General features: G+C 41.2%; 1 protein-coding gene and 1 non-coding gene across 2 annotated transcripts; both read right to left on the reverse strand.

The window, feature by feature from the left end:
* Positions 1 to 10,441: 10,441 nt before the first annotated feature.
* LOC139057282 (kxDL motif-containing protein CG10681) lies at positions 10,442 to 12,054 on the reverse strand. The gene is made up of 4 exons (XM_070535199.1): positions 11,899 to 12,054; positions 11,481 to 11,633; positions 11,314 to 11,360; positions 10,442 to 10,866 (listed from the first exon to the last, which is right to left on the reverse strand). The coding sequence occupies exons 1-4, from the start codon at positions 12,015 to 12,017 to the stop codon at positions 10,673 to 10,675; spliced, it is 513 nt and encodes a 170-aa protein (XP_070391300.1). The 5' UTR covers positions 12,018 to 12,054; the 3' UTR covers positions 10,442 to 10,672.
* Positions 12,055 to 12,739: 685 nt separating this feature from the next.
* Positions 12,740 to 12,811, reverse strand: TRNAW-CCA (transfer RNA tryptophan (anticodon CCA)). Its single transcript has one exon. It is a non-coding gene; the product is annotated as a tRNA-Trp (tRNA).
* Positions 12,812 to 12,835: the final 24 nt, after the last annotated feature.

The following is a 12,835-nucleotide window of genomic DNA, read 5'->3' on the forward strand; positions in this document are numbered from 1 at the left end:
TTGTGGCATGAATAGAAGTCTGACCATGCTAAATGAAATTGTCGAGAACACGCGTGCCCACCAAGCTGAGTTATCGGCATCAAACAAGGCTCTGAAGTCAGAAAATGAAGCCCTTAAAGAAAAGGCTAACCAAGATGGAACAATATTCCAGAATCAACAATGTTGAGATCAAAGGAATACCATTTACAAAGGATGAAAACTACATTTCTATTGTAACTGCAATCGCCGATAAGGCGGCATGCTCTCTTGCTCCGGTTGAGATCGAGATAGCGCATTGTGTGCCCACTAAATCAGGTAATCAAAATATTATTGCCAGGTTTTCTGGCAAAGGCTCGCAACGGCAGGATGGATACTGGTAGTCATGGTTTCGCTAGAGAGAATGCGGGGCCCATCTTCATTAACGAACACCTTACACCTGACAACAAGAGGCTGTTTGCTCAGGCCTTAGCGCTCAAGAAAGAAAAAGGATGGCGCTTCTTCTGGACTAAGAATTGCCGTATTAACGCGCACAAGTCCGAAGACAGCCGAGTTTGCCGAAATTAACTGTGAAGCGGACCTCTCTGTTATCTCTTAACCTGAATCACGTGCATAATGTCAATCCGTCCTCAACACACCCCTTATGGCTTCATACTTCACACCGTCCGAACTAGATTCTTACCTTAAACCTCCTTGCCGTTCCCTCGTAGATTTTAATGCACGCAGCTTACGGAAACATTTTGATGACATTTATAATTTCCTATCATAGTGTCAACACCACTTCTTGATCATATGTGTAAGTGAGACCTGGCTCAGCGAAGCCGATAACAACTTGTACTCTTTTTCATCTTATACACCAGAATACTGTCATCAGAGTGACAGCAGTCATGGCAGCGCAGCTGTTTTAATTTGATCAGAGTTAGAATATTCCAGGCGTCAGGACTTAACAATTAATCAAGTAAATTACAAATCAGTGTGGACTGAGCTGAATGCGCCAATTCTCGATATTGACGCCAAGAATTTAGTGGTTGGTTCTATTTATCGGTCGCCTTTGTCATCCATTAATGATTTTTGTTTAGAACTAAACCACATTTTGCATACGCTATCGATAGAATGTAAAAACATCATTATTTTGGGTGACATCAATATTAACCTTTTAGATGTTCACAGTTCATCATACACTGCTTATACAGATACCCAGAATGGAGAGGGCCTCGAATCACTTGTAACTGTACCTACTCGGCGAAATATTAATGGTCCGGACACGCTAACTGACCACGCAGTGTCGAACCTCATGATTACTCCTGGATCTGGTGTCATTGAAGTTTCACTAAGTGATCATTATCCAATATTCGTGCGTATAAATTGTAATATGAATATTCAGGATATGCATGTTAAAAGAAAATATATCGACAAAACTTCATTTGTTAGGAAAATCACCGATGTTAATTGGAACCCGGTTATATTGCAATATGATCCAGAAATCACCTTCGAATTGCTTTGTAATCTGATTTCTAATGCTACTTCCGAATCAACCACAATAACCACGAGTCAGAAAAGGTTCGCTTTACCTCGTTGTCCGTAAATGACTGACAATCTTCTCAAATGCGTGCGCAGAAAAGGTAATCTTTATAAAAAAACAGAAAGAAGCCATTTAATTTGATGCTGTTGACTCATTTTGTGCAAGTGCTACTCGAATATCTTGAGTAGGCTTCTTAAAAACGCTAAAGAAGAGTATTATGAAAAGGAAATTGACCGTGCTGGCAACGATTCTAAAGAACAGTGGAAAATTATCAATGAGTTTTTAAATAGAATATCGCCAAACCCCGCCTTAACTGCTATTCAAGTTGGTGAACAAACCTTTAATATTTCTTCAGTCATTGCTAACGCCTTTGTCGATTCATTTTGCCCCGACCAGACACGTCTTTCAGTTCACATCGACAAGGCTTATCATCGTCTGCCACACAGTTATTTTCTTTGTCCAGTTTCCCCAGAATAAGTGCGCATGACCATTCTGAGCTTAAAAGCACGGGAGTTGGTTTAGATAACTAACTCATCTCGTGTAAAGCTTATAGCTCATCTTATCAGTGACACACTCTCACACATAATAAATCTAATTTTTAAAACTGGCACCTTTCCTAGCTGCTTAAAAATCGCCAAAGGTATTCTTGTTTTCAAATAGGGTAGCAAAAATTAGTTGTTAAACTACCACCTTATATCTATTTTATCATTTTTCGACAAGGTAACTGAAAAATTATTTGTAGTACTTCTAACTAGCTATTTCACAAAGTTCAGTATTTTGTCATCTAATCAATTTGGCTTTCGAGCTGGTTACTAGACTGAATTACCGCTTATTACTTTAACTGATCATCTTAAAACAGCCATTGACACAGGTAAATTGGCTGGTACCTTGTTTATTTATTTTTCTAAAGCTTTCGATTCATTGAATCATGACATACTTTTTTGCTAAACTAAACGCTGTTGGTGTCTGTGGTCCAGCACTTTCCCTAATTCTAAGTTATTTACATGATCGAAAACATGTTGTCTCTAATTCTGATACTCATTCTCGTACCAAACTAACTAAGATAGGGGTTCCACAATGCTCAATACTAGGAACAATTTTATATCTCGTGTACATCAATGAACTTCCAGAATACATTACACATTCTAGTTGTACTTTATATGCTGATGACACAACAATTTATTCCTCTAACACACGTTTGGAATCGCTAATATCTTACCTTAATGCTGACGTGGCTAAAATAGTTAATTGGTGCAGAGATAATATGCTCAACACAAATGTTGCTAAATCGAAAATATTAATTTTTTCATCCTCGCAAAAAGCGTACGGGAGAAGCTATGCATTAACATGGTCCGACTTCTCTTCAAGCTGTTGACCATGCAACATTTCTTGGAGTTTAACTTGACAATAATTTCAAATTTACAACTCGCATATCTTTATTAACCCTTAAAGCGGCATAGGGTATCAGAATACTAATGAAAGTCCGCCCCTATTTTCCTGTACGTATATTAATTTCCCTCTACTAAGCATTCCTTCACAGCCACATCTCTTGCTGCATTTCTTCTTGGGGCAATACCTACGTAACTCACTTGGCGCCCCCGCAGCACACACAAAACGAAGCTTTGAGACTAATCACTTACAGCCATTTTTCATCTAGTGCCTAGCCATTACTTCACACATATAATATTTTGTCAGTAGTGGATTTAAATAACTATTCTCTTGGTGTCCTGACGTATAAATCTTGTTGATGAGAATTACCAATTTCACTGACAGCAAAAGACCAAACCTAACATTTCGCTGGCACTCGATTTTCACACCCTAATAACTACCTGCAACCGAAACCAAGGATTAACTACAGCAAATTTACTGCAAAATTTTTGGCAACATCAATATGGAATTCACTACCGCCCTCCATTAAATCATCTCCTTCCATTCATTTATTTAAGAGGAAGCTTCGTCACCACTTGTTGGGAAAGTGATTGTGTTGTCTATTTTACGCTTCTGCATGTGCAATAATACTTCCAGGATCTGCCTTCTATGTTTATACTTTATTGTTATTACCATGTCATGACTTTTTTTGTTAATACTTTCTGTTTCATAGGATTGCTACTGCTGTTAACCGCATTAAGTGTACTTCTTCTTTGTATTTATTGTCTATGGCTATGGGACCTCCTAGAGTTACTTTTTCTGTAACAAATTTTCAATTGCATCAAACTGAGAGTAGGCGTGGAGCAGCACTAAAACAGATGCTGCCCCTTTTCATTTTTTGAGAAATTTCACTTTTTGAGAAAGAGAGATGATCTACACATTAAAGGCACCAGCAAAATGCGAGCTTGACTCAACGCAGCACTTGTAAAATTGAATGTCCATTTGCACAGACTGTCGCCCAAGTAACACTAAAGGCTCTTTTAGCTGTATGTAGCGTGACAAATCACCGGCTTTGCTTTCTTTTTCCGCTTACGTATGTAAATCTACAAATCCTACTAATTAATTAATAACATGAAAGCTACTGATTAACCTGATTAAAATGTTTATTTAATGCCCAGCCCTATTATAAATATAAACAACATGAAATACTTAAGATACAATATTTTGAGTGAAGAGCAGAAATTAATGATAATAATAATATTTGGGGTTTTACGTGCCAAAACCACTTTCTGATTATGAGGCACGCCGTAGTGGAGGACTCCGGAAATTTTGACCATCTGGGGTTCTTTAACGTGCACCTAAATCTAAGTACACAAATGCGGCCGCCGTGGCCGGGATTCGATCCCGCAACCTCGTGCTCAGCAGCCCAACACCATAGCCACTGAGCAACCACGGCAGGTAAGAGCAGAAATTAAGTAATCCTAGTAAGGTTAAAAACACTTATTAGAATGCAAGTTTATACAGTTAATACCACTCTTTTATAATTAGATATATTAATGAGTTATGTACACAGGAAAAAAGAAGGAATTGAACACTAGCCAAATATTGCAATGATTTTTGCTCTGAAGGTTACAGGATTGTTAATGTCAGCATTGTTATCAGGCAGACCATTCCAATGTTTAATGGCATGTGGCAAGGAGATGCGTTAAATGGATTAATCCGACCAAAGATGTAAGGGATGGATGAACGTGTGGCACGGTGGATGGGTGCTTACTATGAATGATCTTATGTGGCAGACAAAGCAAAGCTACATTCTGGCATGATTCAAAAGAGGGTAGTGACAATGACAACTGAATGCTAGTTATGCTCGAATTTGGACTGTAATCTCTGGCAATAAAGTGTGCAGCATGGTTTTGGATGGAGTTGAGAATGTCGATTAGTATGCCTGGTGAGGTGAGCAAATTATTGCCAAGAATTCTAGCAGGGGTTAGACAAATGTCTAATACGCAAGCTTTTTCATGAAGGAAGGAGCACCACGAAGGTTGTGTTTTAGTTAACCAAGGTGCACAAAGAGTTACCTGTTATTTTTTCAATGTGGGCAGACCATGATAAGCTTGGTGTTAGAATGCCAAGGTACTTGTATAAAGATGCACAGGCAACGAGGCTGTTGTCAAGTGCCTAGCTCAAGGTGGAAGATGAATGTTTACCAGTAAATGTCATTAGTTTGCATTTATCAGTATTCAGGGTCATATGCACAGCTAAGCACTCGTTAGTTACATGATCAAGACCTTTTTTAAAGTGAGACGTGATCAGCGGGTGAGTGGATTTGATCACAAATAACGCGATCGTCAGAGAATAGTCAAATGGTTGACGCAATTTCAAATATGTCATGACTGAATATTAAAAAGAGTAAGGGTCCAAGGACATTTCCCTGTGGTACACCAGATGTTATGCTACTGAGAAGGGAGTAGTAGTTATCAATGATAGTGATGAGCTTTTTAAGTGACAAAAGATTCCTTATTCAAGATATTATTAATGAATTGAGATTTAAGCATGAGAGTTTAGCTATAAGGTAACAGTGAGCAATGAAATCAAACGCTTTAGAAAAATTTGTATATAGGAAATCTGTCTCAATGTGTGTTTGTGCCCATGCTTTGAAAAAGATCAATAGTAAATTCAGTTAGTTGTGCCTCGCATGAGTCTTTTCCTAAAGCCATGCTGAAATTTTTAAAAGAAGTTATTACTTTCTAAGCGGTGAACAGCATTAGAAAATGATATGTTCAAGCAATTTACAGGGAACACTTGTTAGTGATACTGGCGGTAGTTACAGTGCTTGTCACCACACTTGAAGATGGGTATGATTCTGTTAACTTTCCAGCCCTGTGGAAGCTCCCCTGTGGAGAGTGACTGCTGAAATATATGGCTAAGGATAAAACTGAAAGGGAGGACTGTATGTTTTAAGATATTAGAGTTAATGCCATCAAAGCCACAACTAGTCGATATCTTGAGGCTACTAATTAATTAAGCAATGCCAGAGGTTGTTATAGTAATAAGAGCCATGTACTGATAATCTAATTCTGCCGGTAACAGCATATTGGAATGGTTTCATTCGTGAATGTGGCTGTAAAGGACTTGTTAAAGACCGGGGCACAATGCTCCCGTGCTACAGACATACCGAAATTATGGACCAGTGGCGGAATATCAGTGCAATCTGAAAGGAAGAGGGTTTTCCAGAAATTCTTAGGGCTATTATCAGCATGATTTCCATTCTTGACAGGAAAGTAGAGAGGGCAGAGTTTCCACAAAAGGAAGCGAAAGAAAGAGAGATGCCGATTACAATTGTGGGACAAAGATACGTTCTATAGTGCGTGAACTGTTTTTAAAAAAAGAGTGTATGCCAAAAATTGAAGCTCTGGCAGCACTGCTTATGCTTCGAAGATCTCAGAGGTGCCAGTAAGTGCTTTCCTCTCAAAGAATTGAAGCTCTCAGATGGAACAGAGACCCCACAGCAAGGGCAAGAGTCCACTGTGGCCACTCACGGTGAAGCCCCTACTCCTCCCTTCCTACAATGGTTATGTCACTGAACTTAAATAGAATACACCTTGCCGTCCTAACTACTACTGCCCTAGCAAAAAATGTGCAGTATGCAGTGTGCTTAAGAATGAACATTTTAATGATATCATGTGGGGATGCATGTAAAGCCTCTTCTTTCATTTGCTCTTGCATCAGCTGAGCACAAATACCCACTGTGGCACTGCAACGTACAGTGCTGAGCGATTGAAACACGATAGTCAGACCACATGGCTGTTGGCACTTTTTGCGCCATTGGGTGATCGCTGGGCACACCGAGCTGATGTACTGTGGTATATGATGCAAATAAAGAGATGTTTTGAAGGATTGCTACTGAATTTGGTTCCTGGCAATAACCCAGCTTTCATCGGTGGCGCAAAAAGTTCCAGTTGTCATGAGGTCTGAGTATCGTATTTCAATCACCAAGAACTGTACAAATACATACATTGTACAGAGAAAAAAAAATTGAAGCTTATATGCACTTTACGAAGTGCAACCACAGGGCATATCTACAGACAATATGCCAACATCATTGGACAGATCTAAAACAACTTCCTACACACATTCCATCATCAAAAATATGCTTAATGCGGCTTGTTTCACTTCAAGAAAACGATTTTAGGGCTGTGAAATATTTTGGGACTCCAAAACTAGGCAGGACCAAAGGACCAGGCAGGATTTCGTAAAGGCTACTCAACAACAGACCCTATTAGGCGATAATCAGTTGATAAGGAAATGTGCAGAATATAACCAACACTTATATATAGCTTTCATCGATTACAAGAAAGCATTTCAGTCGAAACTTCAGCAGTCATGCAGGCATTACGGAATCAGGGTGTAGAGAAGCCGTACGTAAAAATACTGAAAGATATCTATAGCGGCTCCACAGCCACCGTAGTCCTCCATAAGGAAAGCAACAAAATCCCAATAAAGAAAGGCGTCAGGCAGGGAGATATGATCTCTCCAATGCTATTCACAGTGTGTTTACAGGAGGTATTCAGAGACTTGGATTGGGAATAATTGGGGATAAGAGTTAATGGAGAATACCTCAGTAATTTGTGATTCGCTGATGATATTGCCTTGCTTAGTAACTCGGAACCAATTGCAATGCATGCTCACTGACCTGGAGAGGCAAAGCAGAAGGGTGGGTCTAAAAATTAATCTGCAGCAAACTAAAGTAATGTTTAACAGTCTCAGAAGAGAACAGCAGTTTACGATAGGTAGCGAGGCATTGGAAGTGGTAGGGGAATACATCTACTTAGGGCAGGTGGTGACTCTGGATCCAGATCATGAGACTGAAATAATCAGAAGAATAAGAATGGGCTGGGGTGCGTTTGGTAGGCATTCTTAGACCACGAACAGCAGGTTGCCATTATCCCTCAAAAGAAAAGTGTATGACAGCTGTGTCTTACCAGTACTCACGTACGGGGCAGAAACCTGGAGGCTTACGTAAAGGGTTCTACTTAAATTGAGGACGACACAACGAGCTGTGGAAAGAAGAATGATGGGTGTAACGTTAAGGGATAAGAAAAGAGCAGATTGGGTGAAGGAACAAACGTGAATTAATGACATCTTAGTTGAAATCAAGAAAAAGAAATGGGCATGGGCAGGACATGTAATGAGGAGGGAAGATAACTGATGGTCATTAAGGGTCACGGATTGGATTCCAAGAGAAGGGAAGGGTAGCAGGGGACGGCAGAAAGTTGGGTGGGCGGATGAGATTAAGAAGTTTGCAGGGACAACATGCCCACAATTAGCACATGACCGGGGTAGTTGGAGAAGTATGGTAGAGGCCTTTGCCCTGCAGTGGGCGTAGCCAGGCTGATGATGACGATGATGAAATATTTTGGATTTTTCTCAATGCCAACAAACGCAAGTAATTAAGGCAGAAATAGTCAATAGCCATTCTTCGTCGACGAAAGGACTGTAAGCAACAGAAATTAAAGCTTCTAAGAGAATCCAGCTTGTGCTAGTTATGTGTTGAGATGTTCAAAATGGTCAAGCTGTCTATTGTATCACTAAATTAAACAGTGCAACCGTGAAGCTTTAAATGTACTAGTGTCATACCACCACCACACAGACATCTTTGAGTGTACTTGAGTCTACTGGAATTGAGACCTACATGTCATTTTCAAGCATATTGTTACGGTGGCACAAGGTCGTCGACGGTGAAGACGACGAAGTGGCAACAGCCTCTTGGGATCCTTGGCTGCTGTCTGTATACACTTTGTAAATACATTGTGTAAATAGTTTTATACATGTGACATTTTGGTCGACGTGCGGGGTACGTGACTTCGCCACAGAGCTTTGCGGCAGACGTCGCACCCAGCCTACGACCATGCTTCCAGTGGAAGGCGCCGCATCTGCAGCAGCAATTCCAACTACACGTACCCAGTACGTTGCTCTACCTCAGCTGCAAGAGCCCGGCAAGTTCACCGGCCTCGATGGTGTTGACATGGAAGAATGGTTGAAGATGTATGAGCACGTCAGCAAGGTGAGCAGGTGGGATCCGACCATAATGCTGGCCAATGTCGTGTTCTACCTCGACCGAACATTGCGAACGTGGTTGTACACACACGAGGAAGAGCTAACCAGCTCGAACTTGTTCAAAGAGAAGCTGTCCGCCGTTGTTGGTAATTCGACCGGTCGACAACTAGCTGCCAAGCAACAACTCGCCATGCGTGCCCAAATTGCTACCAAGTCGTATGTCTCCTACATTCAGGACGTCCTAGCCCTCTGTCATAAAATCGACATGTCCATGCCAGAGGCGGACAAGGTTGGACATATTATCAAAGGCATTGTGGACGATGCATTCAACCTTCTGGTCTTCAGAAACTCCTTCCGCGCTCCAAAGGCCCTTACCGTGTTTTACGTCAAGCGACCAATGTCACTTGCGAGATAATCCCAGAGACCTCCGTCATGCCACCCGGTTCCACATCACCTGATGTCGTACAGGTCTCTCGGCTTAAGCCTTACTATGCCCTCACCGACGGCTCCATCTGAAGTACCAGGACTGTTCTTTTTCTGCCAGGGGTCGTGTTACAGTGGCAAAAGAGAACAAGGTCGTCGATGGCGAAGACGACGAAGTGGCAACAGCTTCTCGGGCTCCTCGGCTGCTGTCTATATACACCTTGTATATACACTGTGTAAATAGTTTTATAGATGTAACAATATTTTGCTTTGGTTCTGCTGCACTCACACATGTTTTGTGCTTTAGTCACACAATATCATTTTAATGCCAACTGCCTTCTACAACAATCAAAGCTAACCATCTGGCAGAAGCATTACTGTATGAAACTGAAATTAACTGCAAGCATTAACTTGAACACTCTTTAAGAAACTTGCGGGGAGCTGAATATCTAAAAGGAAGTCATAGAATTAAAGCAACAAGACAAAACCTTTTTCACTTGGTAGGCAGTCCTAATTACAATGTAATAAAGAAGTGTTTTTACGTAGTTGGCTGCTCTGGTATACAGCATATGTTCCCAAAAGCTCCATAAAGCTCTAAGGCTATGCTATGCTATGTAATAATTTATACTCAACAATTAATTAGCTCTAAATAGAAACTAGCACAACCGAATATTGTCATGGAGACCTGGTGCGCAAATCTTAATGTGACACTGCGACCACCTTTTGTTTTGCTTCCGTCTCTTTTCTGGCTTGCCAGTGCCCCACCCACACTGAATCTGACCAACTGGACATTCTAGACATGTCAGCCCCTAATCCAGCCTAACTTGATATTTCCCTTGAACATCCTTTCAATGTCATGTTGTCATAATAAAATTGATACTATTGTTCCACAGGCCCCATCACATTGCTACTGGGTTGTCCAGACATATACTATGGCACCAAATTGCTGGTCGCTACACAGTGAGGATGCTTATGTTGTTCCTTTTGCATTTCAGATTGACACAACATGCCACTCAATCAGCCTCATCATCAGTTTCGGCAGACAGGCTGCCTCACAACTGAACGCATAAACCACGCAAGTCCTCTGGCCAGTGGTAGGATAAGTTTTTCCATTTGTATTTGTACAACACATGTATTTACACTATTCACAAAGAAACAATTCAAATCATATGCACGCACACACACACCTGTAGAAACTTGGATTCTCTATAAGCTTCTTGTCGTCCTGCTTTGGCTAGTGTAGGGGCTGCCCCTTGGATTTATCACACACTTCAGCACTTACACAAGAAACAGTGTAGGAAGTGTAACATCACTGCCACTCTATGCCTAGGAGTTTTCACTGTTGTATGAAGTGGCTGAGCTTTGTGGTGAAGAACCACTGTGAGTGTCCTCCAGTTGAGCACAGACATGCTTCTGTTTCCCTGTGGTGTCTGCTGGTTTCTCTGGCTGGCCTCTGCTGGGCGGATGCCTCTCTTCAGGCTCATCTTCTTCATCGACAGCATAGAACACAGTGTTGCACGCTGCAGGTGACAGCAGTTGAAAGCGTCATAATATAGCTGCATTGTTTCGCAAGTATAATGGTGCAACTTCAGCTGGTGATCTTAAGATGCCCTTATTTTCAATGCAACAACCATGTAAACACAAAAACTAGATTAAATGCAACGTAAATCATTCTTTTATTCATTCACTGATTAAACGCTAAAGAAAACTGGTACGATGAAGAAAGAGTAAGAGAACTACCAACTTTCTCGAAGTGAACTTGCCGCTGTCAACGAGAACTGCAGTGCATATATTAGCTTCACCTGCCTGATTTAAATTAACACATTCCTTTATTCCGGTATCACTACGGCGAATATTGCCATTCTGTTCCAAGACAGATCGTAACACATGTTTGGCATGGCTCCCGATAATCAGTAATAAGAAAACAAGCTGCGCAACATCAAAAGGTAAACAGGATTTGTACTCACCTGTGAATGCTGCTGTGTACTGCTGTGAGAGTTTCATCTTCAAGAACCTGGTATTTAAAAAAAAGAAACGTATGATACACGGTGCGCCCGACTTCATTGTTCCTCCAGACTGTTTATATACATGTATAGCACCTCTGCACGCGTACAGAAAAAGCCTTCTTACGCACCTAATTCGCTTGAAGACAGAATCTAAGTCTTTCTTGAGATCAAACAGGAGCTGCGTGTGCTTTTTCAAGTCTTGGCTAGCGACGGCGAAGCGTGTTGCAGAGAGTGCGTTGCAGTTGATCAACATCTCATTTGTCTTCTCAAGTCTCCCTAGCCTGAAAGTTGCGGTCGAAAAACACCAAGTAGGTGCATTAGGATAAACTATCGCGTGCGCTTGCCACTGGGTGAGGTAACAATGTGACATAGAGCGAAGTAGTGAATCATAACCGCTATTCATGCAGCTGTGTGGCTGCATATAAGTAATAAAAAGTACATACATCTACAGAGGCTACACATCAATTCAGTACGAGCGGCGCAGAGTTTCCACGCCTAGCTTAGGATCGCATCTGCGTCAAAATCATGAATACACATAATACTTACACTTGCTTCTGACACTGTATTATAGACTGGATGTCTTTGTGGTTAACTTGATTGGCCAGCGCATGAGCAATTACATCTGCCGCAGGCGATGAGCAGCAGCTGAAATCAACGTGCGCCATGTTGATACGGTGGCTAATGTTGAAGCAGTCGCCAAGACAGTCAAGCTAGCAAAGCCGATCTGACGGCTAAGTCAAGTACACAATTGCCACTGATAAAAAAGAATTAAAAAATGCAGATACCAATAATAGGTGTGATTTCTTGTACCCTGCTTTTTATTACTACGTTGTTAACGAGTTATACTTATCCTGGATGGCAGCAGTGCCAGCTGGTTTCGGTTCCAGAACACCATCGCATGGCTGGTTCTGTCGTTGTTTCTACGAGTTATGTTACGCGTCAGGTCCACAGCAAATAGAAAACGTGAGCTAATTTTTTGCTAGCAAGAAAACGCAATGTTGTCATGATTACACTCAACCGGCAGCAAAAGGTGGCTCTCGAATGAGCAGTAAATGCACGGCGTACTAGGATATGCATACCTGATCAGCAACAAGCAATACATTGTGAGGAGCTATGTACCTATTGTGATACTATTAACTGCTGTCTATTATAGTATTACCGTGGATAAATATTTGCTAGGATATATAAAGAATTATTCGAGAGGGCGGTAAATCGACTGAGTAATGGACTGGCAAATCTATGCGACGTGCGTTTATTATTATCGGTCTCAGTCGCAAGACTGACGGTGTATATAGAGCACGATTGCTAAATGAAAAAAAAAGAGAACTATATTGTCTTACATTAAAAAAAGGAGAAAAAAAAAGGAGCAATATTGAAAAAAAAATTTTGACCCGGACGTGATTCGAACACGCAACCTTCTGATCTGGAGTCAGACGCGCTACCGTTGCGCCACCGAGTCCGTTGGAACCCAGCCGTGTTAAGC

The sequence above is a fragment of the Dermacentor albipictus genome, chromosome 3 (genome assembly GCF_038994185.2).
Source record: "Dermacentor albipictus isolate Rhodes 1998 colony chromosome 3, USDA_Dalb.pri_finalv2, whole genome shotgun sequence".
Classification (NCBI taxonomy): Eukaryota; Metazoa; Arthropoda; class Arachnida; order Ixodida; family Ixodidae; genus Dermacentor; species Dermacentor albipictus.